The 27,792-nt window shown below is 44.6% G+C and overlaps 2 protein-coding genes and 1 long non-coding RNA gene across 5 annotated transcripts in view; all 3 read left to right on the top strand.

Moving 5' to 3' along the window:
- The first annotated feature begins 537 nt into the window (after positions 1–537).
- On the top strand, positions 538–8,636 carry LOC146439267 (uncharacterized). 2 transcript variants are annotated; one of them, XR_014850726.1, is made up of 4 exons: positions 538–716; positions 2,158–2,302; positions 4,467–4,490; positions 5,740–8,636. It is a non-coding gene; the product is annotated as an uncharacterized LOC146439267 (long non-coding RNA). The 2 variants fall into 2 exon arrangements; XR_014850727.1 differs by lacking the exons at positions 538–716; positions 2,158–2,302 and adding an exon at positions 3,901–3,986 and having other exon boundaries at positions 4,380–4,490.
- Positions 8,637–10,865: 2,229 nt separating this feature from the next.
- SERTAD4 (SERTA domain containing 4) lies at positions 10,866–21,123 on the top strand. 2 transcript variants are annotated; one of them, XM_085054910.1, is made up of 5 exons: positions 10,866–13,721; positions 13,950–14,222; positions 14,540–14,720; positions 15,121–15,236; positions 18,164–21,123. In XM_085054910.1, exons 3-5 carry the CDS (start codon positions 14,555–14,557, stop codon positions 18,926–18,928), a joined length of 1,047 nt encoding a protein of 348 aa, XP_084911036.1. In that variant the 5' UTR covers positions 10,866–13,721; positions 13,950–14,222; positions 14,540–14,554; the 3' UTR covers positions 18,929–21,123. The 2 variants fall into 2 exon arrangements, with proteins under 2 accessions (XP_084911036.1, XP_084911035.1); XM_085054909.1 differs by having other exon boundaries at positions 10,866–14,222.
- Positions 21,124–23,149: 2,026 nt separating this feature from the next.
- The window catches only part of HHAT (hedgehog acyltransferase), a 124,655-nt gene continuing 120,012 nt past the window's right edge, over positions 23,150–27,792 (top strand). Inside the window, exon 1 of the mRNA XM_085054903.1 lies at positions 23,150–24,167. The gene's annotated coding sequence lies outside the window, so the exon portion shown is untranslated. The remainder of the gene's footprint in view (positions 24,168–27,792) is intronic.

Genomic DNA, 27,792 nt, shown 5'->3' with positions numbered 1-27,792 from the left:
AGTCTTTCAGTAATGCTTACTATCAGCAAGAGTCACTGAAGGATCAGGATAAAACCTAAAACGCTTTTTTTGAAGTTTTCAGTGAGATCAGTTCCCCAATGTGACTGAATTGGAACCTAAATGAGTGCCAGCACAGGGAGGGGAGTGGAAATGCACAGCTGGAGCTGAGCTGTCCTTCCCCAGCAATCTGTGCTTATCTCAGCTAAATATGACACAGAAGTCACTACCTGAGAAAGCTGTTCTGAGCATGGAGGCATTTTACACTGCTGACTGTTGCCTATTGGAATATAACCAAACACTTCTCATCTTATTTTGAAAAAAATTTTGTAAAGGTTATTAGAAGTGAAATCCAGAAATTGCTACTTGTTTCTGGTATAATGCATCCTTTAAAATAATAAATTTGAAAATGTATAGCAATGTCATATTTTAAAATTTTGTCCTTTTAATACAGTTTATGTTATTTTGGGGGGTTCTCCTGAACCTCCAAAAACATTCTCTCTTTTTTTTTCCCCATCTTCCACCCCCAGAACATTTGTCCCACAGCAGGATCCCCTTCAAGGTCCTAGGTTGCCCTTTATCTGACACAAGTGCCCCTGTACAAGGATTTCTGCTGATGATGCTTGGACCCCAGGGAGCCTTTTTGGAGAGAGTGGTTGTGTGTGACCACGTGGGAGCATCAGCACCACTAGGAAGCTGAGGGAGAGCAATTGCTGAAGGTAATTCACAAGCAGGTGTTTCCAGACAACCTGTAAAGGTCCGAGGGTGCTGCTATCCAAACCACTGCACATCTCACAGACCTGCTGCTCTGCTCCCTTCTTGGCTTTTCCTCAGAATGGGCTCATCCACCCTTAGGGAAGCCTTCCACTGCCAGAAATGTTTCAAGGAATTGTTCTCTGAGTGCATATCCCACCCTCTCTGATTATGCAGAACATTTCACTGAAAGCTTTCTCCGAAGCCAGACATGCGGCATAAGATCGACTGCGTCAAGAGCCTGAAATACAGAATGCACTTAAACTGCTCATTGTCATTCTGGACAAACTAAATTAAGCATCCCCAGAAAATGCTGCCATCAAAATAACAAAAGCTGTAAAGTGATTCGATTAATGTACAGTCCCTGTAACCACAGGATGACAAACATTTCTGCCTTGTACCAAAAGTAGAAATGTTGCTTATGTGAGGAGTGGATCTGAAAAAATGTTAACACATCGTGGTGGTCTGCAGTTAGATCTTCAGCCTTCAATTGTATCCACTAACTCCATCTGTCAGTGGATTTCTCAGCAAGTTTATTGCACTTGATCTTTTCTGGTTTGTTTTTTCCATACAATGTGGAGATGTGCTTTTCACTTCAATTAATTAATTAAATGTCCTTTAATTAATGTTATTTGAAACATTAAAAAATACTAATTTTGGTATATAGTCCTGTGTCAGGTGAGTGTATTGATGTTCCTAACCTAACCCTGAAATCAGCCAGTTTGAAGATGAAGCCTAGAAAGCTCTCTGCAGTTCAAGCCAGTGCTGCTCACCAGTTTAAGGAAGGAGACAAATCCATCAATCCTAATTTAATGGGAGAGTTTTCAGGTAGACACTAATTGTGTTGGAATTTGGCCAAAGCCTGGGGGTTAAGGAACCTACTGTTATGAAATGTGTTAGAGGATCTTTAATGAATACGACCAGTTGAGATCACTGTTTCTTCTCTTCTGCAAGGGGCAGCAGAAAATGCTGGTTTTCCTCCAGCAATAATTTGGTGCCTGAAATCAGGCTGGGGCATTGAAAAAAATATGCCACTTTCTGAAACACCACAACCGTTTTCTTACCAGGGAAGATCTCAGTGTGTTGACCTGTAGGAGGAGTAGCTGGCCCATGTATTTTAGTAATAACCTTCACATTAGTACTGGGAAATAACCACTAAGCAAGTAAAGAAATCCTTAACTAACTTGAATTGTTCTATATTAGATTCAACTAAGTTGGGGGTTTCTTCCCTTTCTTTTAGTCTCAAAAATCCTGCTGGTTTGCAGAATAATTTCTAACAAGTTTATTAAGCTCTTCGGTTAGGCTGAATGAGGTGAAGGTCTCCAGACTTGCTGCTTTCCATAGATAGGTATTTCCATATCCATAAATTCTTTTGGATTTATTACATATATTTATTTCTAAGTACAGCTAATAGTTGGGAAAAGGAGCATGACTGGGAGAGTCCTTGGCAGCCTAAACATGAGGAAAAATTGATGCTTTACAGATACTGGAATTGTTTGCCTTTGAAACTCTCTGGGTGAAAAGAATTGTGTCAGCCAGCTGAAGCCCAAATGTAAGTTCCTGTGTGCACAGAGTGGGTTGCATTTTGTTGTTTTAAACCACCTTTAGTGTGTGATACTTTATCAGCTGAATTAGAGGAGTCCTTTTAAAAGCAACAGCCTTTAAAATGCATAGGCAGGTATTTACTTCAGAGCTTAAAAAAATACTCAAGTCAAACTTTATATGGGTGCTTAAAGCCTTCAGTGTGGGACTTGAAATGCTGATGCAGTATGCTGCCTTGCACCAGGACAGCCCCCCAAAACAGCAGTGGTTTTGTACCACTACCTGTTAAAGCTAAATTCTTGCTAAACTCGCAGAGATAATGGTTTACTTGTGCCTTCTTTAAGTATGCATTTACTTTTGGTTTTAATCTCATAATGGGTGCATAGTTCCTAGCACACTGACAGAGAAGGACCTGATGTACCAAGTATCTCCAGGAACTCTGGAATTCTTACAAGCTGTAACATTTACACCTGTGTGTGTGGAACGGCTCAAGTGGTAATGGGTGAATCATCCTTAGGCCAACCAGTGCCCTGCTGCAGAGAATAGTGGACCTGAGAGTGAACCTCAATTCCAAAATCTGCCTCAAAATTTATATATTTAACTTTGGGCTTCTATTAAAGTGAGTACTTCCTTTGTACAAGCATACTTTGAAACACAGTATGTGTTCTGTATTGCTGGGATCAGATTTTGGAAGGTAAAATCAACTTTATTTAAAGACATACACAGTATATAAACTAAATAAGTAACTAAATTTTAGTGCCCTGTCTGAGATTCCCTGCATTCCTCTAATGCTTTCCTTCCAGTCTCTGTCCTTAGAAACAAACAGACAGCAAAACCTGGGCAAGTGGTTAATTCCTTCAAGATTACATGGACTTGGAATCCAATGAAATATTATTCTTCCTTTTATATTTGATTTTTGGTTTGGATTATTCCGGGATATTTATCCTTCTCTCTTGGAATAATTTTGCTTTTGGAATAATTTCAGACAACAAATATAGCACACAGTTTAACTTACTGTGACCCACTGGCTCCCAGAATAACTTCTACTGATTTATTTCTCAACTGTTGGCTATGCTCTGCTGTTTTTTAACTCCTTTTGTGTGCATCAGATCTGGAATTGCTACCGAGATACTTTTCTTGAGGACCTTTTATTTGTGATTTACTGTGTGCTTCTCTATGTAAAGGAATTGCTCCTATGGCTGTAAAGTAGTAGGAAGCTGCTGATGCTTTTTGAGAGCAGAACCACACACAGGTGACCTATATAATTTGCTTTGTAATTGAATGGTACATTTCTCAGCATAAATGGTACATTTTAGCTGCTAGGATTTTTCTCTTTTAAGATGATAAATCCTTCAGAGGTTGTGATGCATTCCTATTAAAGACAGCTTGTATTTCCCAAGCTCCTATAGTAATAAATCGCCCCAGCAGAGAATTGCCAGAGGATCTCCCTCAGAGTTCCGCATAATCCTCCGGTAACCTTGCGCAAACTTCTCCCGGGATGTAACAGAAACTTGGCACCTTCTCCTGGCTGTCCCCGAATTGGGCTGGTGCCTCAGAGCTGTGCCCTGCACCGTTGCTGCGAGCTTGTTTTCGTCTTTGGGCTGATGGGATCTTTCTTCTGGAGGCCAGGTTGTGCCAGCTTTCTTCAGGCTGAGCAGTCCCACTGCGCTCAGTGGAACTATTCATGGAGCGAGGTGAGCTGGAGGAGCTGCTCAATGGGAGCTGGCTGGCACCGTCTGCTCCTTGGAAGCAGAGAGAGGGAAGTCTTTTCCTCCCTTTGTGAAAAGCAGAGAGCGTGTGTAACTGAGAGGGATGGTGAACAGGAATGTGTCAAGGAGAAGTAGACATGGGAAGGAAATGAATCTTTGATTCATTATCACAGAACAGCAGCTAAGCTGGAGCCAAAAAAATACTTCAGAGATTTAACATGAGATCTAAATTTTATTTTAGAGTTCATATTGCAATTTCATTGCAATGACAAAAATGATTCAACTGAATAATTGAACTGAAGCTGATCATTATTCAGTTTTTCTTGGTGGTTTGATGGATGAACTGATACTGAAGTTTAAAAATCTCTCTCCTTTTAGCAAAAAGCGTCACTGTTCTGCTCCAGAGTGCATATTTGAGAAGAACTGGATAATACAGTGGTTTTGCTGTTGCTGCTGTGGATGTAGGTGAACGTGGATATGGACACTGGAGTGAGTATCAATATACTGTACAAACCTTGAAAATATAAAGGAATACCCAAGTGCTTCTCCATATCTTCCTCCTTCTGTTTTTGTTTGTTTGTTTTGGGGTTTTTGTTTGTCTTTTTGTTTTTGGGGTTTTTTTTAATTGGGGAGTAGTGCATTTCATTGAACCATGAGTATTGCTGAACAGGTTTGTTTAAACCAAAGCAATTCCCTGTCCCCAGCCATTACTTGTAGCAGTTAGAAAACGTCACAGGACTTAGTTTAGGCATCTCCCAGTCCCTGGAGTTTAGATATAGTCCAGGACACACCATGTGGATAAACAAGAAGGCTGACACAGCTGTGCAGGAGCTGTGAGAAGGTTTTGGAGCAGGCAAGCAGGAACAGCTTTGGGTAATTGCCATTGCACCAGATCCTGCTCTTGAAATGCTGTCCCTCCCACACAGAACACTGTCTTCCTCTCTGCACATTGGAGACTACCCAGGTCTGGGACAGAGGAAAGCAAATCCTCTGTTTAAGGGCAGGGGGCCCAGCATTTGGCTCCCTCTGCTCCTTTCTCCTGTGTAGAGGAGGGAGAATTTCCTGCAGGGAGCTGGGTTGCTCCAGCTGGAGCACCCCCATGTGTCCCCCTTCTCCACACACACCTGGATCTGCACTTCCTGCCTGCAGCATGCACTGGAGACTCTGCCAGGACACCTGGTCCTTCCTGGTCCCTGGGAGTGTCATCCACACTGGACTGCACTGTCCTTATAAACAGTCCCTGCTCATGGCAGTAAAAGTACTCCTGAAAAATGAAGTGTTAACAAAGACCAACTGTGAGTTCTGGAGGAGGAACCACTGGTGTGGATCAGGGAACTGTGATTCCCAGCCTCCATGAGGACACATGCCTCAAAACAGTTCTCTAATTGAAAATTAATTCTCAGAAAAACTTCAAGTTTTGGTTTTTTTTAAGCTACTGCTCAAGTAAAAGGAATAATCACTTTCTGGAGCACCAGCTAAATAACTGAATGCAGATCTTAGCAGAATATTATCTGTCCAAGGACAGTGGTTGCATAATTATTTCATATGATATAAATATTTAGAGATTACTTTTCCCTTAGCAATTAAATCAATAGATTGGACTTAAAATGAAAACTGAATTTAAAATGCCTTATTTAAAAAATAAAACTTAGTAGTTTTGGGTCTGCACTGTAAATTGAAACATAAAAAAGGCCCTTTAAATTTTTATAAGATTGATCATTTTTGCTTGCTCTTATAGGTTGTAAAAACTGAAGTCTGAAAACAGAGACATGGACAAGGAGACTGAGAAATGAATGGGCAAAGTCATGTAAGTAAGAATTGACCTGGATGCTGAAATTCTAAAAAAAAAAAAAAAAAATCAGTCAAATATGAAGTTCTGCATCAAAATTTTATATGTTCTCTTAACACTGTAGCTTGTGAGGCTTCCCCAGAAAGCCTTTCTCTGAGGAGATGTCACCACAGCACAGGGGTGAATGACTAATCCATCCCTGCCAAAAGTGTCTCCTGCAGATTACAGGTCATATGTGCTGCCTGGTTGCCTCATGAGCTACACTGTGCATAAAAAATGGATACTCAACAGCACTGGTATCATAATTTTATAAAATTTTCATTATTAGGCATTTCCCTTTTTCTAAGGCATTTTACGTGCATTGCAAGTATTTACTGTGGAATGAAAACATTTTTAATATGCTTTTAAATCAACCCCCCATGTCCCATTAAAAGGTGGGATCTCTCCATTCTCTTTCCTTTCCAGCTCCTCACTGCAGTTGTGCCACACTGTTGTGGCTGGGAGATTTTTATCCTATAACTAAACTTATTGTGCCTAATCTTTAAAAAATGTGTGAGAGTGATTCCCTGTATCTCTGCCCTGAAGATGCTCCCTTGGGATGCCTGGCAGCAGATCAGAGCTATTTTCCCTTGTCCAGGGAAAAACAGAACTAAGAGGGGTAGAAGCAGTGGTGTCTGGGCAGGATGGGATCCTGCCTGGCCTCTTGTGGCTGTGGCTGCTCTGGCTGCTTCAGGAGGATTCCGGAAAGCAGAAAAAGCTGAGCACAACAAAAGGCTGAGAAAGGGGGTAGCCAAAGTGATTACAGTGATTCTGGACTTGTGGATCTCTAAATGTTTTCTATCATGTGCTTGGCTTCATCCCTCTGCATTGTCTTCCCTGCAGCAGCCGCCACTTCCCAGCTGATCCCTCCTTTCTGTCTCTAAAACGAGCAGCCGTGCAATTATGAATATTAAAACTCACCCACCAGCACTGCAGTGAGGTGGGGTCTGGGCAGCTCCTACCTTCCAGCCTGCTGTGCCACCCTGCCAGCAGATTCGGGAAGGCGACACCACACTGGTTTATCCTGGTTTCCTTCCCAACCCTGGCAGCTGGTTATAACTGGTTGAGCAATGGCTGGAGTTCAGCACAATTCAAATGTCTCAGACAGTCTATATAAACATCGTTCCTTACTTAGAGGTCCTGTTGGAAGCTCTGTCTGTTGGACACTTAGTGAAGTACAGGCTTTAGAAACTACCTGGCAATGCCTTGAACCAGATGCAAAACTTCCACTAATGCAACCTTTAGAGTCTTAAGGAGGTACTTGGCTGCTGCAAAGGGACTTTCTGAAAAAAAATCTGACTCTGGACCAGCATCACCGTTTGTTTCATCTTGACTTGGAGTGGCTAAATAGGAATTTGCAAAGGAAATGAATGAGGGGACCAGCTTCTTTCATTTAAAAGGCTTGTCTAAGTAGAACCGAGCAACAAAGGAATTCTGTGTAAGGTTTGCAATTTCTGTCGCTCTTGTCTAACCAGATTTAAATCGTCAAAAACAAAACAAACAAACAAACCCCCCAAACCAACATGAGAGAGCGCGAGCGATTTGGAGTGTATGCATTACAAGCGATACAGAATATGCATTTATGATTCAAAATTTTAAACAGCTGAGAAATAAATATGCAAAGTAGATTGTTCTGTTTGCAGATGGTAATCCTGCCGCACTGATTTTGCTCAGCTGTCTGATTTTTCAATGTCTGCATTCCTGGTTCCTGGGATTCCTGATTAAGAAATAAAATATGAGTCACGGTGCATGGTTACCTTCTGCGCATCTGAAAGGCTAACTCAGTGACTGAAAACAGATTATTAGAGGCTGATCTTGCCCTGCTGAATTCGATGCGATGTCAGGGGATTGGAAAAAAAAAAAAAAAGCCTTCTCTGCTCTGCCCTTCATTTTTACAGCTGCAGGATAAAGGTTCCTGCCAGTTCTTGCAGCTCGGCTTGTAGGAGATCGTCTGCCCAGCCCTCTCTGCCGGGGGTCTCAGGGTGGGGACGGCCGGCGGGCAGCCTGCTGCTCGGCAAGGTGAGACACATCCCTTCCCCTCCCTCTCCCGAGGATGACTCAGTCGGTTATTAAAGATTTCCAGCTTCCAGCTAAAAATGGCATCAGCAGCGGTGCCCCAGAGGGAAGAAGGGGAGACGTGAAAGATGGGTTTTAGTCCTGTCTCCGAGCGCTAACACACACACACACACACATACATACACACTCACACTCACTCACACACTCCCGGAGCTGATGTGGAGCTCATCTGGGAAAAGTTTATTTTGCAATAAGAGGGTTTAGTATTCTGCTAAAGGCTTTTGCAAAGACTGGATCCAATTTTCGGAGCCTGTTGCCAATATTTGTGAGTCATTTCCTTGGAATCCTACCTTTGGTGTTTATTTCCCTTAGAAGGAAACTTGTAAAAGAATAATAATAGCTCTCATTCTTCGTGGAAAGTAGCACACAGCAAAGTGGGAGACAACTCGCTCTTTGTTCCAAAACACTTTTGTGTTTGTTTTGTTTACTTTCTTCAGCAGACAAAAAAAGTGAAGAATGCAATATAATTAACTCCATAAACCATCTCATTTACGGTGCCGGTGACATGCATGTGCTGTGCACGGGAGTGAAAGTTAAGTGGGGAAGCGGTTTTAATTGGTACCTCTCTTCCAGAACAAGTGATGAGAACTGCCTGGTGATTTGGGAAGTCTCCTTATGTAACAGCAGGGCTTTGCTTTTTCTCAGCCCCGCCTGACTACCGGGACTCCTTTTTCTCTCTGACTTCAGTCCCAGTAATAACACTGAGGACCTATTCAGTGTTAAAAGCTCTTACAAAGGTTAACTAATCAGAAATGCTGTCGGTTACAGTTTGCAATAAGAGGAACACCTTTTGCCCTCAGGATGCTGAGGCGTTTTGCAAACTAAACTCCCACTGAGCTAAGTGTATCCTGGACAGAGTTTTTTATGTCGAGCAGGGCCACGCAGCCACCAGCGGGGTGGAGGCAGAGAGCATATGAGACATTTTGGCTAAGAACACTGGAAAAAATATTTATGCTTACTGAAATGAATACCACGGGGCTTTATTGTTCTCCCAGACCAGGCAGGCAAAGAAGCCTTTGGGAGATGGCTGCAGAAAATGTGATGGCACCTTTTCTCATATCTGCCAGAGCCCTGTGGCAAAATAAATTGCAATTTTGCTTGCATTTTCATATATTTGCATAAATTCTGGGGCAAACTTTAACTGTTAGAACCAGCATTTAAGAGTTCATTGCATGTTGGCTACCAAGTGTTCTGATAGGTGCCATATGCCTACGAAGAAATAAGAGAGGAAACATCTTTTCTGTCAGTATAGAAACTTTCTCTAGTTCTGCTTCATAGAAACAGGAGAAGACACAGAAGGAGGAGAAAGGAAAAAAGTTTTAAGAATTCAAAAGTACATTTTCTTTTAAATCTTTTTTTTTTTTTGAAACCCAGGGGGACTCTGATATATTGTTTCAGAGTAACTCCATAAAGTCTTTCTGGAAACAAATCAACTGAAAAGTATGTAAAGAAAAAAAACTTAGCATGTGGAAATTAGAAAAGTTAGAGAAATACTTGCTCTGAATGCTGTCTTGAGAAAGAGACACTTGAGCATCTGGAGCTGTATAATCTAAATTAGGGTGGAAGTTAAGTGAAGATACCTTTGAAAAACTTCCATGGAAAAGGCTGTATCTCGACAGAGAAATCAATTTCTGATTTCCAGTTAATTCCTTTTCCACCAAACAGTAAGTCTGGCTCTAGAAAAAGAAGGGGGAGGAAAAAAAGAAAGCAAAAGAAAAAAACCAGTGGATTCCTTGAAATTCCCTGAAGTAAGGGCCAAGAAATACAAGGAAAAACACTGGACTTGGCAGGCCTATAGTTTATCTATACCTCCAAAGGATGAAAAGCTGAATTGACCCTGTTGGCACACAGACCTGTTGTTCTACCAGTCTAGTTATTTCAGCTAGCCTTAACCCTTTCATTTCACCCTTGGATCCAGCTTTTGTTAGATGATGTTATATGTGTTTCTGGTAGGGCTACAGCTGAAGAAACAGAAAATCATCATTGCCTGGGGCCCATAGCATCTTGCTGCACCTGTCCTCATTGCCCTCTTCCCCCTGCTGCCTCTCTGATGACTCTGGTTTGTGGTCAGCATCTCCCTGCCACAGACCAGGGACTGCTCTGCTCTGGCACATTGCAGTTCTCTTCAGCTATCTTATCTCAATAAGAGAAGGGATAAGTCTCCCTGTCTGCTCCCAATCATGGGCTGTCTCTTGGAAGTCCAGTTTTCAATTTAAATCCATCATGGCAAATTCTAGAGGCTTTTCCACTTCTTGCAGCCTTGCTGCTCAGCTTGCCTCCAGAGCCCTGAGTGCAGGGATTGTCTCTGATCCTTTGCTTTCATTTCCTGTGACTGGGCTGCCCCAGTGTGCTGCGATTAGGTGTCCCCCAGTGTTTCCACGGCTTCATTCATAACATTGCTCCAACTCCATGCATATCTATCCAAACAATAAACATTTTCATCAAGGCCCTCCTTATCTCCCGTCTCTGTTTGTAACTTCCTCCTCCTTGAACCTGTGACATATCAGCCAGTTTGATCTATTTAAACACGAGCTCCCAACATCCTCTTCCCTGTCTGCTGCTGTGGTCAGAGCCAAGCCACCTCCTGCCTGTCCTCCTTATTTGCCTCCATCTAGTCTTTTATTTTCCCATGTGAGGTTGCCACAGTTCTGCCATAGCTGTCATCACTCCACAATTGTCTCTACAGCATGGCTCTGCTCTCTTTGCCAGTGATGCTGGCAGCCTCATGCCTTTATCTGCTGCTCCCAGGGGAGCCTTTATGCCCTTTTCCATGACGCTCCTGGCCACAGGGTGCCCTGCCTCCCTCAGCTAAGTTGGCGACACCAAACTTGGTTGCATCAATCGTAAAGAGTAGATAGTTTACAATGAGGTTAGTCTGGAATAGTTTACAGGTGATACAGTCGGGGGGTTGTTTTTAAGGGAGGTACATCAGTCTGGGCATGTGACTGTGCTTTTCCCCTTCTTCTTACCAGCTGTCACTGCTTCTTTAGACGGTGGGTCTGCACAGCCTGCATGCAGTGGGATTCCTGATTGCTTCTGCATTGTAAATTTTCTGAAATGCCAGAAAGGTTACAGCTACCAAAACGATGGCAATTTTGTTTTCTAAGCACTGCAATCCAGATGTTAACAATGGCAGAGCACAGCTAAGAAACGCTATTCTCTCCTCAAGTCATGTTGTTATGCAATGGAAATGCTCTGCACTATATGATGAAGACTGAACCTGCTGCAGCACTTGGGCACAAACGCAGGGGTTAAACAAGGAATAGCCATCTTAAGTCTATTTTCTTGTTTTTACTGGTCTCGGTGAGATGCAGCTTTATAGTCATGGGCATTTTATATTTAAGTTTGGGTTTTCAGAAGCATTCTGGAACTGTATAAAAAGCCTCTTTCTCTGACATCGCATCAGGCTTGTTATAATGTGAATGGCATCATTACAGTTCTCTCATTAACATCATAATGGCTCTGGAGGAATAGGGAGTGAAAACCCCAGCAAATGGAGTAGCGTGGCAATGTATAGTAGTCTTACTGTGTGAAACTGCATACGGAAAAAGTTTGACATTTTAACCTTCAGGCTGCTGCAGATGCCTCGGGGTGTCTTCACACTGAATGCATTTGGCTGACAAAATGGAAAAATTGTGGTAGCCTAAGGATGGAGGGCTGGGTTCAATAAAAAACTGTGCCTGGCTTCCATGCCACTGAAGCCCACACAAGGCTCCCAAATGGATTTTTCAAAATTGAATCCAGCCCTAAGTATCAACCTTTTGCTGTAATTTTGTATAGTAAACGTATTGTATGCTCAAATGTACGTCTTTCATCCTTTATTTCCAGAGGCGCTAATGGAAATGTAACAATGTGTGTGCTGCTCTGCAAAGTCTCATTGAAACCAACGGGATTTTGGACAAAGTCCCTCCATTGCATAAGATAATGTAACATAAATGGGTTGGGCTTACGGCTGGAGGACGATGAGATCTGGTTCTATTTCTGGTGCTGACACTGATTTGCTGTGTGACTTCTGGCAAGATACTCAGGAATGGATTTTACCATCCTTGATGGGGAAAAACAGTAGGCTGGCTCTTCAGGAGCAATGCCAGAGGTCCTGTTTGTGGAGCTGGGCTTGGTAGCACTTCCTCAGTAAACACTGGCTTACACTTCTGCTGTGTCCAACTTTACCTTCAAGGAGGCTGACTTTTCCCATGTGCTGACTGCTTGCAGCTCTCTTCCCACTCATTTGCAGCAGCTGGAAATCAGTGCTTCTGAACATCCAAGGGGAACAAATGGCATGCCCAGAGTCACAAGCTCTTTTAAAAGCCTGGTTCTCAGCTTCTGTGTGCTGAAGCAATTCCTCTGCTACAAAATGGGACTTATTTTGTAGCTGAGAGCCACCTCTAAAGCTTTGTAACACATGCTGAGACCTACAAGCTTCGTTTGGGGTTTTGGTTTCCTGGTGATTGGTTTTTGGTTTTTTTTTTTTTTCTCCCAAGGAAGCATATTATTTATGTCTTGTTTTTATACAGTTTGGAAACATGGAAAATATGTATGGACAATAGCTGTTTATGGAAGTGAACTGGCCTGCCTCTATTAATTTTGCATGTTGTAAACAGCAGAAGCAGTTAATTTACTTTCGTGGCTGTCCAGAGAACTCAGTTTTTCAAGATAAATTAGCAGCACTGTGCAGAAGGCATCCCAACACTTCCTTCCTTCCTGCATGTTTCTGCTTGAGCTTAGGAAGACCTATTTGTCATGAAACATGGTAAGAAAAAGATGCAGAGTTGAAGTCTCCGACTCTCATTAAAAAAAAAAAAATCACAAAGAGATGCAGAATTCATTACAAGCAAAGAAATCCTGACTTCAGAAGCAGCAGTGAGTTTCTTCCAACCTTTATTCTCTCAGGACAAACACTGAGTGTTGACACCTTGCCAATGTGAGAAGATTGATGTGCCCCTGTGAATGATTCCTTAGTGTGGATTAATGAGAAGAGTCCATTGCTGCTTTCTAATGATGGTGTAATCTTTTCAGACACAAAATATATGACTTTTCAGCTCATTCTTGGGCCACTTCTTGGCCCTCTGTTTAGGTCAGCAGACTGACTCATTTTGACCGCTCCTTCCATATGTTGGAACTCAGCTGGTAAGAAGAGGTGTGGGGAATAAATAATATATATTGTCTGTGTCAGGGATAACTTCCAGTGGGCCAGTCCAGTGGCTTGCCATTCCCTGTCATTTCTTGGTCCAAGAAAAGCAAGATGGCATTAAGGGGCTACTGCAAGAAAATGACTGAGGGCTGTATGCAGTGCATCAGCAGTAAATTGGCTCTGAGGAAGGGGTTTGGGCACCTGTCAGTCTGACTGCAGCGAGGCTGGTGGCCTTTGCTCTGGCAAACTGCTTGAGGCCCTCGGCTGCCTGTCCCTGCAGCTCCCGGGTTTGCCCTGGGAGGAGGCAAGGCAGATCCATGCACGCAGGCATCCAACACGCAGACAGCACACGCTGGAAGCCGCTTCTTAATAAAGTAGCAGCCTTGTGCTAGGATTTAAGAAAACAACTGGCAGATGTGAACGATTTATTTTTCCTCCCTCTTCTGCTGCGGTTTATTTTTTCCTCTTGTTCGAGAGCGCTCAGCTGCTAACACAAACAATTGCTGAAATTCCACCTGCCCACCTGCAGCCCCTCCTTCCCGCCGCTTGCTCGGGCCGTCGTCTTCCTCGGGGAGGGCTGCGCCGAGGGGAAACTACATCCCGCTTTCTTCGAGAGAGGAGGAGGAAGGAGAGGGAGGGGCCGGGCCGTGTCTGGGCGCATTGTTCCGCGCTCCGCTGCCAAGGAGTAGGTGACTATGAACTCATCCCTCGCCCCTCGCAGAAAGTTTGCCGCCTTCCCCCCCTGCTCCCCTCCCCTCCCGCCCGCTGGCGCGGCAGGAGGCAGCTCGCAGCCCGGCGCTGGCCCCGGAGTCCCCGCTCCTGCTTAATATTCCACCCGCTCCGCCGATGTTGTGCTTGGCTCCGGTGGGACCGCAACTCACGGCGTGAAACCGGAGCCAATTTTCTGTCTTAGTCTCGCAGTGTTTTGACTGGAGGCAGATCCAGTTCAGTCCGATCGGGGCTAGTGGAAACAACTACCTAAGTCTCCGCTGTCTGTGTCGCTTGGGAGGGAAGGAAGAAGAAAGGAACGCCATCCCGGACTGCTGGGCTCTCTCTCTCGCTCTCACACACACGCACCGCAGACACACACGCACCTAGACAGGCAGACTCGCACCCCGCCGGTGCCGAGCGCGCCGTGCCACCGCCGCCGGGAGGAGATGGGAAGGCAGTGAGCGGATCCGTGCCGGTGTGTGAGCGCCGCCGGGGCCGGGAAGGGGCGGCGGGGGGAGCGGGAGCGCGGCCGGGGGCGGCGGGGGGAGCGCGCAGCAACTCCCGGTGCCGGGGACCCCGCGCCCTTTGTGGGAGAGGGCTCCGCTCTTTTTCCTGCCGTAAGAAAGGGGGGGGAAGAAAACCCAAACGCGTGGCTGTGTGAGCTCGCTACGCGTCTGTTTTCAATATCCGTGTGCGCAGAGGTCTGGCCGCCGGGGGCCGCGGGGGGCGGAACGCGGCAGGGCGGGGGGCAGGTGAGGGCGGCGGGCGCTCACCGCGCTGCTTCGCTTCCAGGTGCCGGCGCCCGCGATGACCCTGGTGCTGCCCATGCAGCGGCTGGGCCGCCCCATCGCCGCCGAGGGAGCCGCCGACCTCGCCGCCTACCGCGCCCTCTGGGAGCCGCCCTGCTGCGGCCGCCCCGGCCCCGCCGCCCCGCCGGCCCCGACCCCGCCGGCCCCCGGGCCCCCCGCCGCAGGTAGGCACCGCACCGCACCGCACCGCGCCGGGGGGACAGGGCGGCCTCCGCGGGGAGCAGGGGCTGTGCGCGGAGCCAGGCGGGCGGAGGGCGGGGGTCTCCCGCGGGCCAGCGCGGCCGCAGGTGCTCGGGGACCGCCGGGCGCTGTCGCTCTCGGCATCGGCGCACGGCGGAGGGGCGAAGCTGTCCGGCAGCCGAGCGCCCTGCGGCAGCCCCGGCTCCCCGCGCCGCCGCTCGCACCGTGCGCTAGGCAGGGCAGCGTTCGCTTCTGTCGCCGCGAAGAGATGCGAAAATATGCGGCGGAGTTCTCCCGTAGCGCGAAGGGAAATGAAAAGTATTTTGTTTGGAGAACCTCCGGCAAACCGCATGTCATTTGTCATATCTGATTTATTACCCGCAGGATCGCATTACAGGGGAATTTCAAATCCTGTAACAACATCCAAGATCACATACTTTAAAAGGAAATATGTGGAAGAAGAGGATTTTCATCCACCGCTCAGCAGCTGTACACATAAAGTATGTTTTCTAATAGTCATTATTTTTACTCTGAGTTTCAGATGCTTAGTAACACTCGATTGACCCATTTCCAGAGGGCTGAAATACTCTGCTGAAATTAGGAGAATGATCCAGCTGTTTGCTCAGAAACAAACAGTTGTCACTTCTTCACATTTATTGTTGTATTGTCATCAATTGCAAAAGAAGCAAAGGCGTTTCTGCATTTATAACAACTGTAAATGGAAATGATGAGAATAACTTCTTTTTTTTTCAGATTATTTTGTTCTTAGCTAGTTTATGTCATGCCTACAGAAACAGCTCTGTAACAGCATTTGAACAACAGAAAGGAAGAAAATAAGTAAAAGATTTCCCACTCATATGAAACTTTTTTCCAGGGGAGAAAATAGTAAGAGGTTCCATATACCCCACACGGGTTACAGATCCACTAAAAAAAACCAAAAATTACTTGGAAAGCGAATACAAGTTCCTTCAGTATTTAATCTTGTTTATTAAAAAGCCAACAACTCCCAAAGAACAGATTAGTAAATGAAAGAATATTTTTTTAATGAAAGTTTTCAGAGGAGATTAGAGCAAACATTTCTGAGGCTGGTGAATACCTAAATTGAAAACTGACATTTTTTGAGAGATTTTATGCTCCTCTTCATTATGGGCTCAGTCCTGTATGGAACTGAATGCCTCGGGTGAAGTGCTTAACGATAGCTCATGCCTTGAGACACTATCCTTACCTCGTTAAATTGTACCTGGCCCATCGAGGTCAAGCACTGCTCACGTTCTCTTGGCAATGGGGGAGGGATTTCTGGGGAGGAGAAGCAAGCAGTAATGCCAAGCTCACTTCCCAAGGACCTTAGAGTAGCTGAAGGAATTTTCAGCTACAAACACAGTTGTCTGGAAATAACTACCTGGACCAGGAAGGTGAAAAGCTGTCCTGCTGTTAATTTCAGAAGGTATCCGGTCTGCTGCCAGAGCAGTGAATAAATAGCACCAAGGGTGTTGAAAAATGTGCTCTGGTTAGTTAGCGTGGCTCACACAGTGCACATCACTCCCCCAGTTTTCAGCCAGGCCTTTTTTTTAATGATATTGTTGGATTTTTGTGTCAGTGATCAATTTCCTTGCAAAGAGGGGGAGGAGGAATAGCTACTTAGCTTTTTCTAACAGCAATAAAAAGCAGTTGTAGAGGTATTGGTAAGCTAGACCCAGCCACTGTTTTGTGCTGTTCTTTGTAGAGGTGCATCGTGCCAGAAACACTGGGCCACCACTTTCTTTTGTTCGGCCCAAATACATTTTCTACTTTGCAACACCGAGCTTTGGCAGAGGGAGGATGCCCACCAGGTTTCCTTGAATTTCTTACATGTTTATACCTCTGCCACGCAGTAAAGAGTTATGTTCTGAGATTACTTGTCCCATAGAGGGTATGATGGTAGGGCCTGGAGCCTATCTCCAGAGGGCTGCTGGCAAACATGTAAAAGAAAGTCTTTGACAACTTGTTCCTACTGGTGTCCCTCCAGGACATATCTCCAGGAGACTCCCAGTTCAAGGCATACTAGTTTTCTCCAGGTTTTTATGGCTTCACTTACTGTTGCTGCAGCAGGTATAAAGGACTCAAATGAACCTATAGGCTTAATATAATTTAAAATGAGTCATTTATTATAGAAAATTACTCTCTCTAACAAAGAGCTTCAGCTGTGAACTCGTATGAAATTATGGCCAATTTTTGTTTTTATGAGGCACTGTGCTGCTTCTAAGCCTCGCAGACATGACCAGGCTGTGGAAAGAGCTAGAGGGCTGAGCAGAGCTGAATGGATGTGAAAAGCAGCTGTGCTTTAAGCTCTTTCAGTCCTCCTAGCTACGACTTCCACTCTGCAAAAATGCTGTAACCATGTGGGAAAGGGAAGAATGATCAAGCCACAGATGGGGGGATTTAGAGCAGTCTCTCTTTGTGCTGTGCTGCTGTTCTCCTACGCAAACCAAATTCTTACTAAAAATGAAAATTAGTTAATAGTGCTTACAGTAGCATGCATTGCCCCCTCTCTTATTTTGATTCCCAGGGTAGTGATTACAGTGCAGAATCCGGGGGCACTAACGTGCTCATGCTGCCAGTGCTGAGAAAGGGAGTCCTGGAAGGACCATGGAAGGGAGAACAAATCTGTGGGCGTCAAGCCAGGGTTTCTGCAAATCCCTATCCTCTCTTCGTTTCCTGACCTTGTCCCTGCCTGTCTGCATTCCCACCGGTCCTGTAGAGCACAGGCTGTAGTGTGCAGGCCAACAGCTGCTCTCCAGATGCTGGGATGCTTTGAGATGGGTTTCTCCCTCCCTGCATGCACTTCAGTGCACAAGAGCAGTGTAAGAGCCTGGCAAATGGAGACCTCCTCGCTGGAGGCCTCTTCCATTGGCAGCAGATGAAATGCTCCAGCACTTGCTGTGAGAGGCGATGGCTGCTGGCTGCCTCTTGCAAACCTTGAGCTACAGAAGGATGCTTGCTTGGCTTCAGAGCTTTGTAGAACCCCCACAGGGGATGATGGAATTGGGTCCATTTGCAACAAAAAGCCCCCCAGCCATCGCTGGAGCAAAACTGCACCACAATTTTATGTTCTAATCCCAAATGCAGTTAAAGAGCCAGATGTGTGCATCTGGATTTCCCCCTCCCACCCTGGATTTATGTCCTGCAGATGCCTCTGTGGTGTAATGCTCAGCTACTTCCCTCCTAAGCTCAGCTGCTTACCTCTAAACATGGGGGAATGCTGTGGTCAAGAAAAAGCAGGTCCCCAACTCCATGGGTATGCAAAATGAAAAGCCTGTTTTAGATGCCTCAGAAAAAGAACAGAAAAGTAGTGACACAGAGGGAATATTTTGCTTCATATCCTTTCTCCTTGTCTGGAACAAAACTGGTTGCCTTCAGTTCAATATCTTGTGGTTTTTTGCATTTTCAGACAATCTCCGTGTTTGAGGAGCGAGCTCATATTCTTTACATGTCTTTGGAAAAGCTGAAATTCATTGACGATCCTGAAGTCTACCTGCGGAGATCTGTCCTCATCAACAATCTGATGAAGAGAATCCATGGAGAGATCATCATGCAGAACAACTGGTGCTTCTCTGCCTGCTCCTTCAGTGGCACCTCCCCGCAAGAGTGGTTTGTGCCTCAGGACTGTCCATACAGAAAACGCCTTCGGATGGCAAAGGAGGAGTACGAGAAACTCCACATGTGCTGCTTCTATCAAGAATGTGGCAGTCACTATTTAAATCTACCCTACTCTGTTAATGCTAGTACAGAAAGTAACTCCTCTTCTTCCTCCTCCTCCTCCGCCTCTTCCTCCTCCTCCTCCCCTCCCATTTCTTTGCCAAGCTGTTCCCAGCAGGTGGATTATGAAGTTGGCAGTGCACCTTCTTACAGAAGTGATGACCAGATACCTGCTAATGAAATATTCATCACTAATGGCAGGTCTCACAGTAATCAGGAAAAAGCAAAATTTAATGATGAGAAAGGAGGTAATGAACCTGAGCGAGAGAGCATCGCCCTGAACTGTGAACCTGTAAGAGGCACCCATGCTCTCGAATGTAAAGGCAAATTTTATGACTATTTTGAGACTGGATGTAATGACAAGAGCAACATAAGTGAATCTTGGAAAAAATCCTTAAGGAAAAAAGAATCTTTACCAAGTAATAAAATCTGCTGCAACAAAGGAAGTAAGATATGAGGCATCTTTCTCGCTCTGTTGAAGCATGCACAGCATGTTCTTTCTCTATCAAATTTTTATTTTGGATGGATTTTTTAATAGTTTTCTACGACTGGTACAATCATGCCACAAACATGATGTGTAGACCTAAAAGACTGGAGAGCAGATTGCGTAAAGTGTCTCTGCCATCCACATCAGTGGCTATTTATAAATGTGGAGACTTCAGAAAGAGCACAGTTGCATTGCTGCTGAGCACTGTAGTCTGTGCAGCTATGGTGGAGCTTTCATTGCTGAAAATGCCAATCAGCCAGATGGGGAAAACATATCGTTTTACATATCCCCGCCCCCAAGAAGTCTGCCATTAATTAAGAAGAACCTCCATTATGTTTACCAAGGAATTAGAAGTCTGGTAAACAAATTGATGCTACCAGCAAGGATGATATGCTCCTTGTAACTCAGTATTCGTTCTGACAAAGGACTGTCTTCGTGGATTGGGAATAAACCATCCTTATGTTTTGTACTGATACTCTTGAATTCCTGTATTCAGTGTCTTGTTCAACTGACAAAATAGGACATAGCATAAATAACCTGTTTATGGAATCTTAATCAGAATCAAACATGCAGCTCAAGTACTTGCATGTTTTCACCTCGGCTGTAATAACTAATGAGGCTTGTTGTTATACAGGGCAGGTTTTTTTTGGTGCCTTACTTTTTGTCTTAATTTTTGCCAGCGTGAAAATTAAGTATGAATCTGATACAGCAGGGATTTAACCTAAACAGAGATTTAAAAAGAAACCCACAGGGTGGATCAATATTATTAGAAACCTTTAACCTTTGAAGTACTGAGTTCAACTTCCTATTCAAACATCTCTGTTCTTCCTTTTTGATGCTCAATTGCTTTTTGATTTGCCATCCTTAGGAAGGGATTTAAGAAACAATAGAGAGATGTCTCTTGTAAACAAGCATTCGATGCTTGAGTGTTTCTATGGCAACTGTCTGTTGCTGGGGCTCTTTTTTTTTCTTCTTCGTATAATGAAGTTCATGAACCAGTGGCATGTTTTATACTCTATTCTGTTTCACATAATTTCTCTCTTTTAGATTGCAAAAGCATGCGGGAGTTTTCTAAGACTTTTGCTGTTGATTTAAAAAAAGACAAGAAGGCAAAAAGCACAACGTTAATTAATAATGTGGCGATAAACACAGTTTTATCTGAATGAATGTAAGGGGTTTAATTTTAAAAAAGAACATTTTGGAGAAATGAGCTGAGATTTCAGTAGCTGAGGACAACATTTAGTCATCCCTAGGTAGGCCGATTGCAAAAGTGTGCTGTGTAAAATGCCCAGAAGACAGTAGTTGGGGTTGGACCAAGAATGAGTCCACCAAATTAATTAGTTCCCACAGTCCCCATAACAACTGGCAGGATATGCCCAGCAAAATAGCCACATCCAGGCCACAGCTGACTCATAAATAGCTGCCTGTTCCCACAGCATCTTGCACTCAAGTGACATCTCCTCTTGTTTCTTGCCCAAAGGGTGAAAATCACCTCTGTGCTGGGGGAGCAGCCAGCTCGATGCAGGGCATGAGGGTCCCCAGGGGGACACAGCCCTAGGCTTGGCACTGAGTCAGACAGACCTCTGAGTCTGAGACCCCCTGCTTTGGATTTTATGGGTTCAGCTGGAGTCCTTCTGGGCCATGGTTATTTTGGGTAGCAAAATACATTTGCAAACTGTATGTTCTTTCTCAGAAAGCCCAGTGGTCATGGGAAGAAGTCCCCCCCAGCCAAGGTGACCCCAAACACAGCAGGATATAAATCAATGATAACCTCTATGAAGTCAGCTGGGTTTAAACTGATACATTTGTAAGGGTTATCATTGTGAAAAATGACAAATAAAGAAAGTACAAGTCCCACCTGATTTCTCCAAGACAGAAGCTTTTTTATTAATAATAATAATATTAAATATAGATCTCATTCATACAGTGTATGAGTAGGATCATCATTTAGACATTTGTCCACAAGGACCAATTTTTTAAAAAACCTGATTTTTCTTGTGTTATATCCAGATAGTCTAGTAATGTCTGCTCTTTTCCAATATTTGATAAACGCTTGATGTTTTAAGCTTAAATATTAGATGCTTGTATACTGATGTGTTGTTGCAGTAAAGTGAAATTTCCTTGATATATATTTATTAAAATGACCAAAATTCATTTTAATTTTACATCTCCAATGGCTACTGGGTCCTTTCCCCATGTTTCCCTCCCTCACCCAAGAAAACGCCATTTACTCAAACTGCTCCCTGCTCAAGAGCTTACACTGCAGTTGACTGTGAATCCCAAGCTGGGTCTGTGATGGAGCTCAGCCTTGCCAGGATTTCAGGAGCAATTAGGACAGGCTGAAGGTGCACTGAGAAGCAACAGATTCTCTGTAGACTTGTATGTACAGCCAAGGAAAACACCTTGCCAAATGCTGCCCAAACCACAAATCAGCTAACACTTTTGGGGGGGCTGAAAGCTTTTTGACCCTAAAGGGCTTCTTGGTGTTCCAGAACAAGCCTGCACACATAACCTATGGCAGAGACTTCTCAGTTGAATTTACACAAGCTGAAAGTGATGGATCAGCAGAACTTTGTCTACTCTGGCCTCTCTAATGGTTTCTTTAGTTCCAGGGACATCTGGAAATTAACCTGTTACAGCTCAGGTCAGTCTCATTGTCATCAGGATCTGTAAGGGAGGAAATGTCATCCAGCAAAGGTTGGCCTATGAATAAGTGGGGTTTTATGCCTTTCTCTGCATGTTGTCTCACAAAATAATAGCAAATACTGAAAGTAAAGGTATTGGACTCAGGACTCCACTGAGTTATCCTATTTGCCTCAGAAGAAACAGAGGTATTCCATGTTAGAAAAGCGAGGTTGAAACACCCTTGTTGCATTGCCAGAAATGCAATAGACCTTGATAGGATTTCCAGCCTAGGCTAGACTGAATGGACTTCCTGGTTTAAATTTGATTTGATTTATGGCATGTGAAGACTATAAACCTGATATGCCTTTTCCCCACTGCACACTCCAGTGCTAAGAACATCTTGCTAGTATCAAAAATTTTCAAGAAATACTTCTTTTACAAGATTATACTAATGCCTTTCATCCATAGGTCCCACACATTACTGCTAGATGAATGCTCCTGAACTTGATCCTACCTGCCAGGAAGAGCTGGACAGAAGAGCTTCTCTCTAGGAAGATTGTTTTTCTCTCTATTGTAAGACACTTTGCTCCTAGAGTGTAAGACTATAAAGTACTGTGCCTTTCAGCACATGCCAAACAGCAACAGAAAAAGATGTTTCTGTTGTCACATCAATTTTGCTGTCGCTAGGAACAGAAGTGTCATTTTATCTTCAGGGTCTAGGTAATACATTTCCCTTGGAAATGTGCAGTTCATTTGACTTGAAAAAATCACGTTCCTTTTTCAAAACACATGGCATAATATCATTGTGCTTCATATAAACTCACTACTTTTGGTAAAATTTTACTATTTTTGCTGTATTAGCTAATCTGTTGAAACAGCTTAACATGGTTACTTAAGCATCCTCAGTACTCAGACAGCCTCAGCTGGTAGCGATGTGCAGTGCCAGCAGAGCAGCTGGTTCTGCAGGGAAAACAGACACAGCCTGAGCTGCAGAAATGAAGTGCTTCTTTCAGTCCTGAAGGTGTTACGCCTCTAAGCAAAGTTGTGGTAGAGACTTTTTTCCCATTTCATCTTCCTGCACACCCTCCATTCTCCTTTTACACCCCTCATCTACCATCTGTCCTTTTGTGTCCTACCATCGTGATGACCATGACATGCTGCCAGGGTGGTAGGGGAGTGCCACCACTCTTGGGGTTTTTGCAGGGGAAGCAGGGAGCTGGTTCAGTGCCACAGCATGAGCCAAAGGGGAATTTAAACAAAGTAACCAGGGTGCAGTGGGCCCTGTGGGGGCTTGTGCCCGTTGTGGCCCCCCTACACCTAAATGGCTTTTCCTGCTGCTGGTAGCTCAGACTGCCACTGTAGAGCGATCTGGTGATCAGAGAGCTATGGCTGAAGCAGAGACGTGAAGGGGATTTCTAATCTGCATTTGACTCGTGTCCTTTCATTGCCTTCTTGAGCTAAAGGCGTAGCCAGAGGTGTAGCAAATGCAATGGCTGCTTACACATGCCAGGAACTTTGACAAAAAAGTTTCCAAAGTCTTATTGCAGGAAAAAAAAAAAAAAGCCCCAAACAAACCCCCAAACAAACCAGTCAGTCACATCGGGGAAAGGTTTGAACTGCTGTGAGGTAAAGGATTTCATCTGCTGTTTTATTCAGTGAATGTAACTCTCACACGGAGGCCTCCCAAAGGGACCTGACCTTTTCCATTGTCCATCCTTTGCTTTGCAACCTCTGAGACAGGGGCTGCCCTCGCTTTCTGGAGGTCACCATTTGGGCTCCTCAGTACTGGTATGAGCTTTTCCACAGCTGCACGAAGCACCCCAGAGGCTTTTCCTGGCAGGGTGTGCAGAGTCTGCTAAAATATTGTAGCCAGGGAAGCGTTGCAAAGGATCCTGCTGGAAATGTTAGGAGATGCGAATCTTCCACAAGGCATCCCATATAACAGCCAAGCCGCTCAGTCACGACTACTTGGAATACACAGTAATTTCCTGTGTTTTTTCAATCTCACTTAAACTTCTCTGACAGATGGGGAAAGATGACTAAACCAAGGGAGTTTACAAAAGTTCGTCTTGTGGTGTTTGCAAACTGTCTCTGTGAGGTCCATTTTCTCTAATGTAAACACAGCCGTGGCCGGGTGCCGAGTGCCTTTGCAGCAGCTAATCCTGCTCAGCTTAGGGCTGCTAACACAAGGAGTACCCGGGCAGCTGCTCCACTCTGGGGGCTGAACATGAACCAGCCCTGGGGCTGAGGGGTGTTAGGGGGAGATCTTCACTCTCTGGGCTTTACACAGCCTGAAGCAAAGCAGCTGGGGCTCTAAGACCAGACCGAATTTGCTATGCTGGGTCAGAGGCTTTCCAAGGAGCCTTGGGTCAGGTGTGGAAGGTTAGATAAAACTCCAGGGGAGTAATCATGTGAAAGCAATTGCCTTTGGGGCTGCAGTTGGCCTCTTGTTGCTCTCTCTAGCCTTTAAATCACTGCAAGGGAGAGAGTAGAGCTTGGGGAAAGTGGAGTTTCAATTCCTTGGCTTTCCAAGAGTGGTGCAGAGTATGCAAAGCTTTTTCACCAGCTCTAGCTGAAAGGCCAGGTAGGCAAATGTTTTAAATTCTTTTATTGCTCAAGTTGTCCCTGCTGAGGAATGCAGGGAGTGTGAGGAGGGGCTACAGATGGGTGGTTTGTGTACACTCAGAAGTATGCATGAGCAGCAAACCCCAAACCCCAACAAAAAGCCCAAAGCAGGGAGATCCTGCATTTGAAAAGTAACTCGTCTTCTATGGCTAGTAATTCTTCTCAATCTAGTATCATTCTTCAGTTTACTGTGGATAGCATTTAATTTGTCATACTGGGATTGTTAAAAGACAATAAAAGGTCTGTGTGCTCAAGGTCAGTCCATTTACTGCTACCTCCTGCAGTGGTGCTTTCCCTGTGGAATACCCCACCAGGCTCATCTTTTTTTCTGGTGGTCTGTGTCTGCCTCCTGAAACAACTAGAGGCTCAGGCCCTTGCAGGGGAAGATGATTGTCAGTAGCTGGTGGTCTTGTCTCCTTCAGGATTCTGGCCTGTAGCTGTCCCAGTTGCACATCCACAGCAAGCTCAGAGGGACCCCACAACATCCCTTCTACCATTCTACCTTTCTGCCTTTTATTTGTAGTACAGTATTTTGCTTGTGAACCATGACTGGTGTCAATGCTCTCTAGCAGTTTGCTAGCTGACATTTCAGAAACTTTTTGGAGCTGGGTGATGGGCAATGAGACCCTCAGCTGGCATGACATGATGCTGTGCCATTGATTTCTGGAGATATTGTGCCTAGTCCTATAAGCTGACCACCCACAGCTTTGGTTATTGTTGATTTTGTCTTTTCACCTTGCCTCGTTTTCTTAATCAGAACAAGTTTTTAAAGACAATTCCTCTCTTCCACCCCTCCTTGTGTGGGACTGGCTAGTCCGTATTTATCTCTTTTAGTTAGGAAAAACCTCTCCCAATGTGAGTTGGAGTTGAACAGCAGGTTGTTTTCAAATCCAGTTTTATTCTCCAAGTCCAAAATGGCAAAATCTTCTGTACTTTGGTCTATGAGTAGGTGCTACTAACCAGACACATCCTCTTAGTGATATGGCAGCCATGGGGCCATTTATTTCTTTGAATACAGTAATGTGTGTTTGGCTCAAAATTGTCCTTTATCTTTATTACAAACCATCAGACAGCGAACATAAATCTAAGTGTTGCTGCACTCTAGGTGTAATGTTGTTGTTTTCTTCAAACTTATCTTCTGTGAGTCTCAACAAGTATGGCCAAAGCCACCAACTTCCCAATTTCTGTCAATATTGCAACTACCATTATCTTGAAAATAAAATTTGACTAATTTTTAAATCTTGAGCAGTATACATTTTACCTGTGGAGGCTGAATATGTATCATTGCTTCTTTGACCACTTCCTCTGTGTAACAGATTGGTTTCTGGTTTATCAGCAGACTAACTGGCATGAGACAAAATCTCATTTTGTCTTTGCTGTGAGAAGTAAGGCACATAGTGTTACTGCAATCCTGTACTTCCATTGAAAGATTGCTCCAATACTGAAACTTTAACCTGTATAGGCATCACAGGCATAAAGAAAAGCTTAATATATGAGTAGAGCATAAGCTACTGTCAGATCATTTTCTTTATTCTACATGCAGGCTGAGACAAGGATTTTCATTGTATGAATTTATCCACCCATTGGAAGTGCCTGTTGCTAATACTGAGGCTTAAAGAAGACAGTATAATGTCAGCTTTTGAGGTATTTCACCAGTGACCATCATAGATAAGGCATTCAGCTAACAAGCTTGCCCTCCATTCCCAGTGATCTTCTGAGCCTCTCAAGCTGCTGGTGGACCCCAGTAGTACCCTTCCAGCTGCCAAAGTGCATTTTTTCCCCTTTGAATATTTCCATGCACTATCAATAAGATATATTTCTAGGCTCTAGAAACACAGGGTCACAACAAATTGTCTTTTAACTGTATGTGATCAAAAATAATGGAAAGGCAACCAGACTGATAATTTTATTATTTTAATGGTGAATATAGGAAACCATTTTTTTCTTAAATAACTATTATTTGGGAACTTAATTGTAATTTAAATAGTGCAACCCCAGAATTTTCTGGCTGTCATGAATTTGACACCCGTGCACTAAAAATCCTTCGTGATCTCACAGCCCTACAGTGGTGGGTGCCAGATTCAGAACCTCGGTGGAGCCTCTGAGGTTTGACTGGATGTTTTCCCATGCTGCCTCATTTTTCCCCTTTGCTCAGAAGTGCTGAAAAGATGCATGTGGAGGGGGAGGGTACCTGAGAGAAAAATGTAAATCATGGCAACCTGACTGTCAAGAGGGTATCACTTTTTATTTCCTAGCTCATGTTCCCAGCAACAGCAGAGCTGCAATATTAAATTGTTTTGTTTTACCCCTCGGCTTGGTTTACAGGTGCCAGAATAGTCGCAGCCCCTCGAGCACAGAGGTTAGGGGACCTTGTGACTGAAAGCTTGCCTGGAGGTTTTGTTCCCCGTTGATAGGTCGGGCTGGCTCTCATTGCAGGAGCAGCTGGGAAGGAATAATTAGCATAACAAAGAGCTATATTATAGTATTGCATTGTGCATTTGGAGCCTTCAGATACCTTCACACGTTCAGTTACATGCTACATAAATCTGAATTCTGGGTAGGAATAGAAAAACACAAACCAAAAAGGGAATAAATAGATCCCTCAACCTTTAAAGTGCAAACAATTTGAATACTCTAACTGCAAATGTAAAACCCCTCAATGTTTTGGGCATAGCTGTGCTGTAAGTTCCATGGCTGTTGGGGTGGCTGTTCGGAATGCATGGCCAAGGAGAACTCTTCTCCCCAGCTGGTGGGGAGGGAAGGTTCTGAGGGGATGCAGGGTGAGTGCTTCCTGGCATACAGGAGCTGATAGACTGAGGTGGCGATGACCCAAGCACTCCAGCAGCTGCTTTCTGCCCCTCCCAGCCCAGAGGTGATGGCTTACCAAGGAGAAGGCTGGGGGCTGCAAGCACTTCTGTTTTCCTCTGTTTTTATTGTTGGCAAACAGCAAAGCTGTGTTGTGGGAGCATTGTTATTTGTACGGACTTAGTTACACAAGAGGTTACAAACCCTGCAAAAAGCTCCTCTACCTGTCCAGGTGCCTCCCCTGACAGCTCCCAGGTGTGGTGGCCTCTCCTCCTGCCTTGCTCACAGCAAACCTGTCCCATGTGTCTATTCCTGCCTCACAGCAGAGGCTGGATGGAGCCTGCTACAGGCTGTGGCATTTGCAAAACCTGTGGCCCCTTCCCTGGCTCATGTGAAATAAACTTTCACACACCATGCCTGCCCAGCTGCCCACTCACTGCAGCATATTTTTCTCTTCCCTTTCCCCCCTCCCCATTTGGACTGGCTTTTTCCTGAGGAAAATTACCCATCCTGGGAGTTAGAAGAAATGCAGAGAATGGAGTAACAGGAGCAAAAATTTCCCAGGAAAGGCTTTTCAGAGCTGATCCTCCCCTGGGTCCAATGTCTGTCAGACATGCTTGCAGCACACAGCTGCATCATGCTGTCAGAAAAAGGGATTTAAAGTCTAACCCATATATGCAACTCTTTCTCTTGCTCCCTTGGATTGAGAATCCCTGGCAGGGCAGGAGAGTAAATCCCAGCTTAGGAGGGTGGCTCTGTCAGCCCTGCAGGCAGTCTGT

Source organism: Lichenostomus cassidix, chromosome 3, assembly GCF_008360975.1.
Source record: "Lichenostomus cassidix isolate B80296 chromosome 3, HeHo_3.0, whole genome shotgun sequence".
Taxonomy (NCBI): domain Eukaryota; kingdom Metazoa; phylum Chordata; class Aves; order Passeriformes; family Meliphagidae; genus Lichenostomus; species Lichenostomus cassidix.
The sequence above is the reverse complement of the archived record's forward strand: the minus strand, read 5'-3'. Positions and strand labels throughout refer to the sequence as shown.

What these genes read in the sequence shown, in the direction of transcription:
- SERTAD4 (XM_085054910.1), top strand. Translation starts at nt 14,555, where the DNA reads ATGACCCTGGTGCTGCCCATGCAGCGGCTGGGCCGCCCCATCGCCGCC. An exon ending in CCCCGGGCCCCCCGCCGCAG is followed by an intron (nt 14,721 to 15,120) that starts GTAGGCACCGCA and finishes TATTACCCGCAG; the next exon opens with GATCGCATTACAGGGGAATT. An exon ending in TCAGCAGCTGTACACATAAA is followed by an intron (nt 15,237 to 18,163) that starts GTATGTTTTCTA and finishes TTGCATTTTCAG; the next exon opens with ACAATCTCCGTGTTTGAGGA.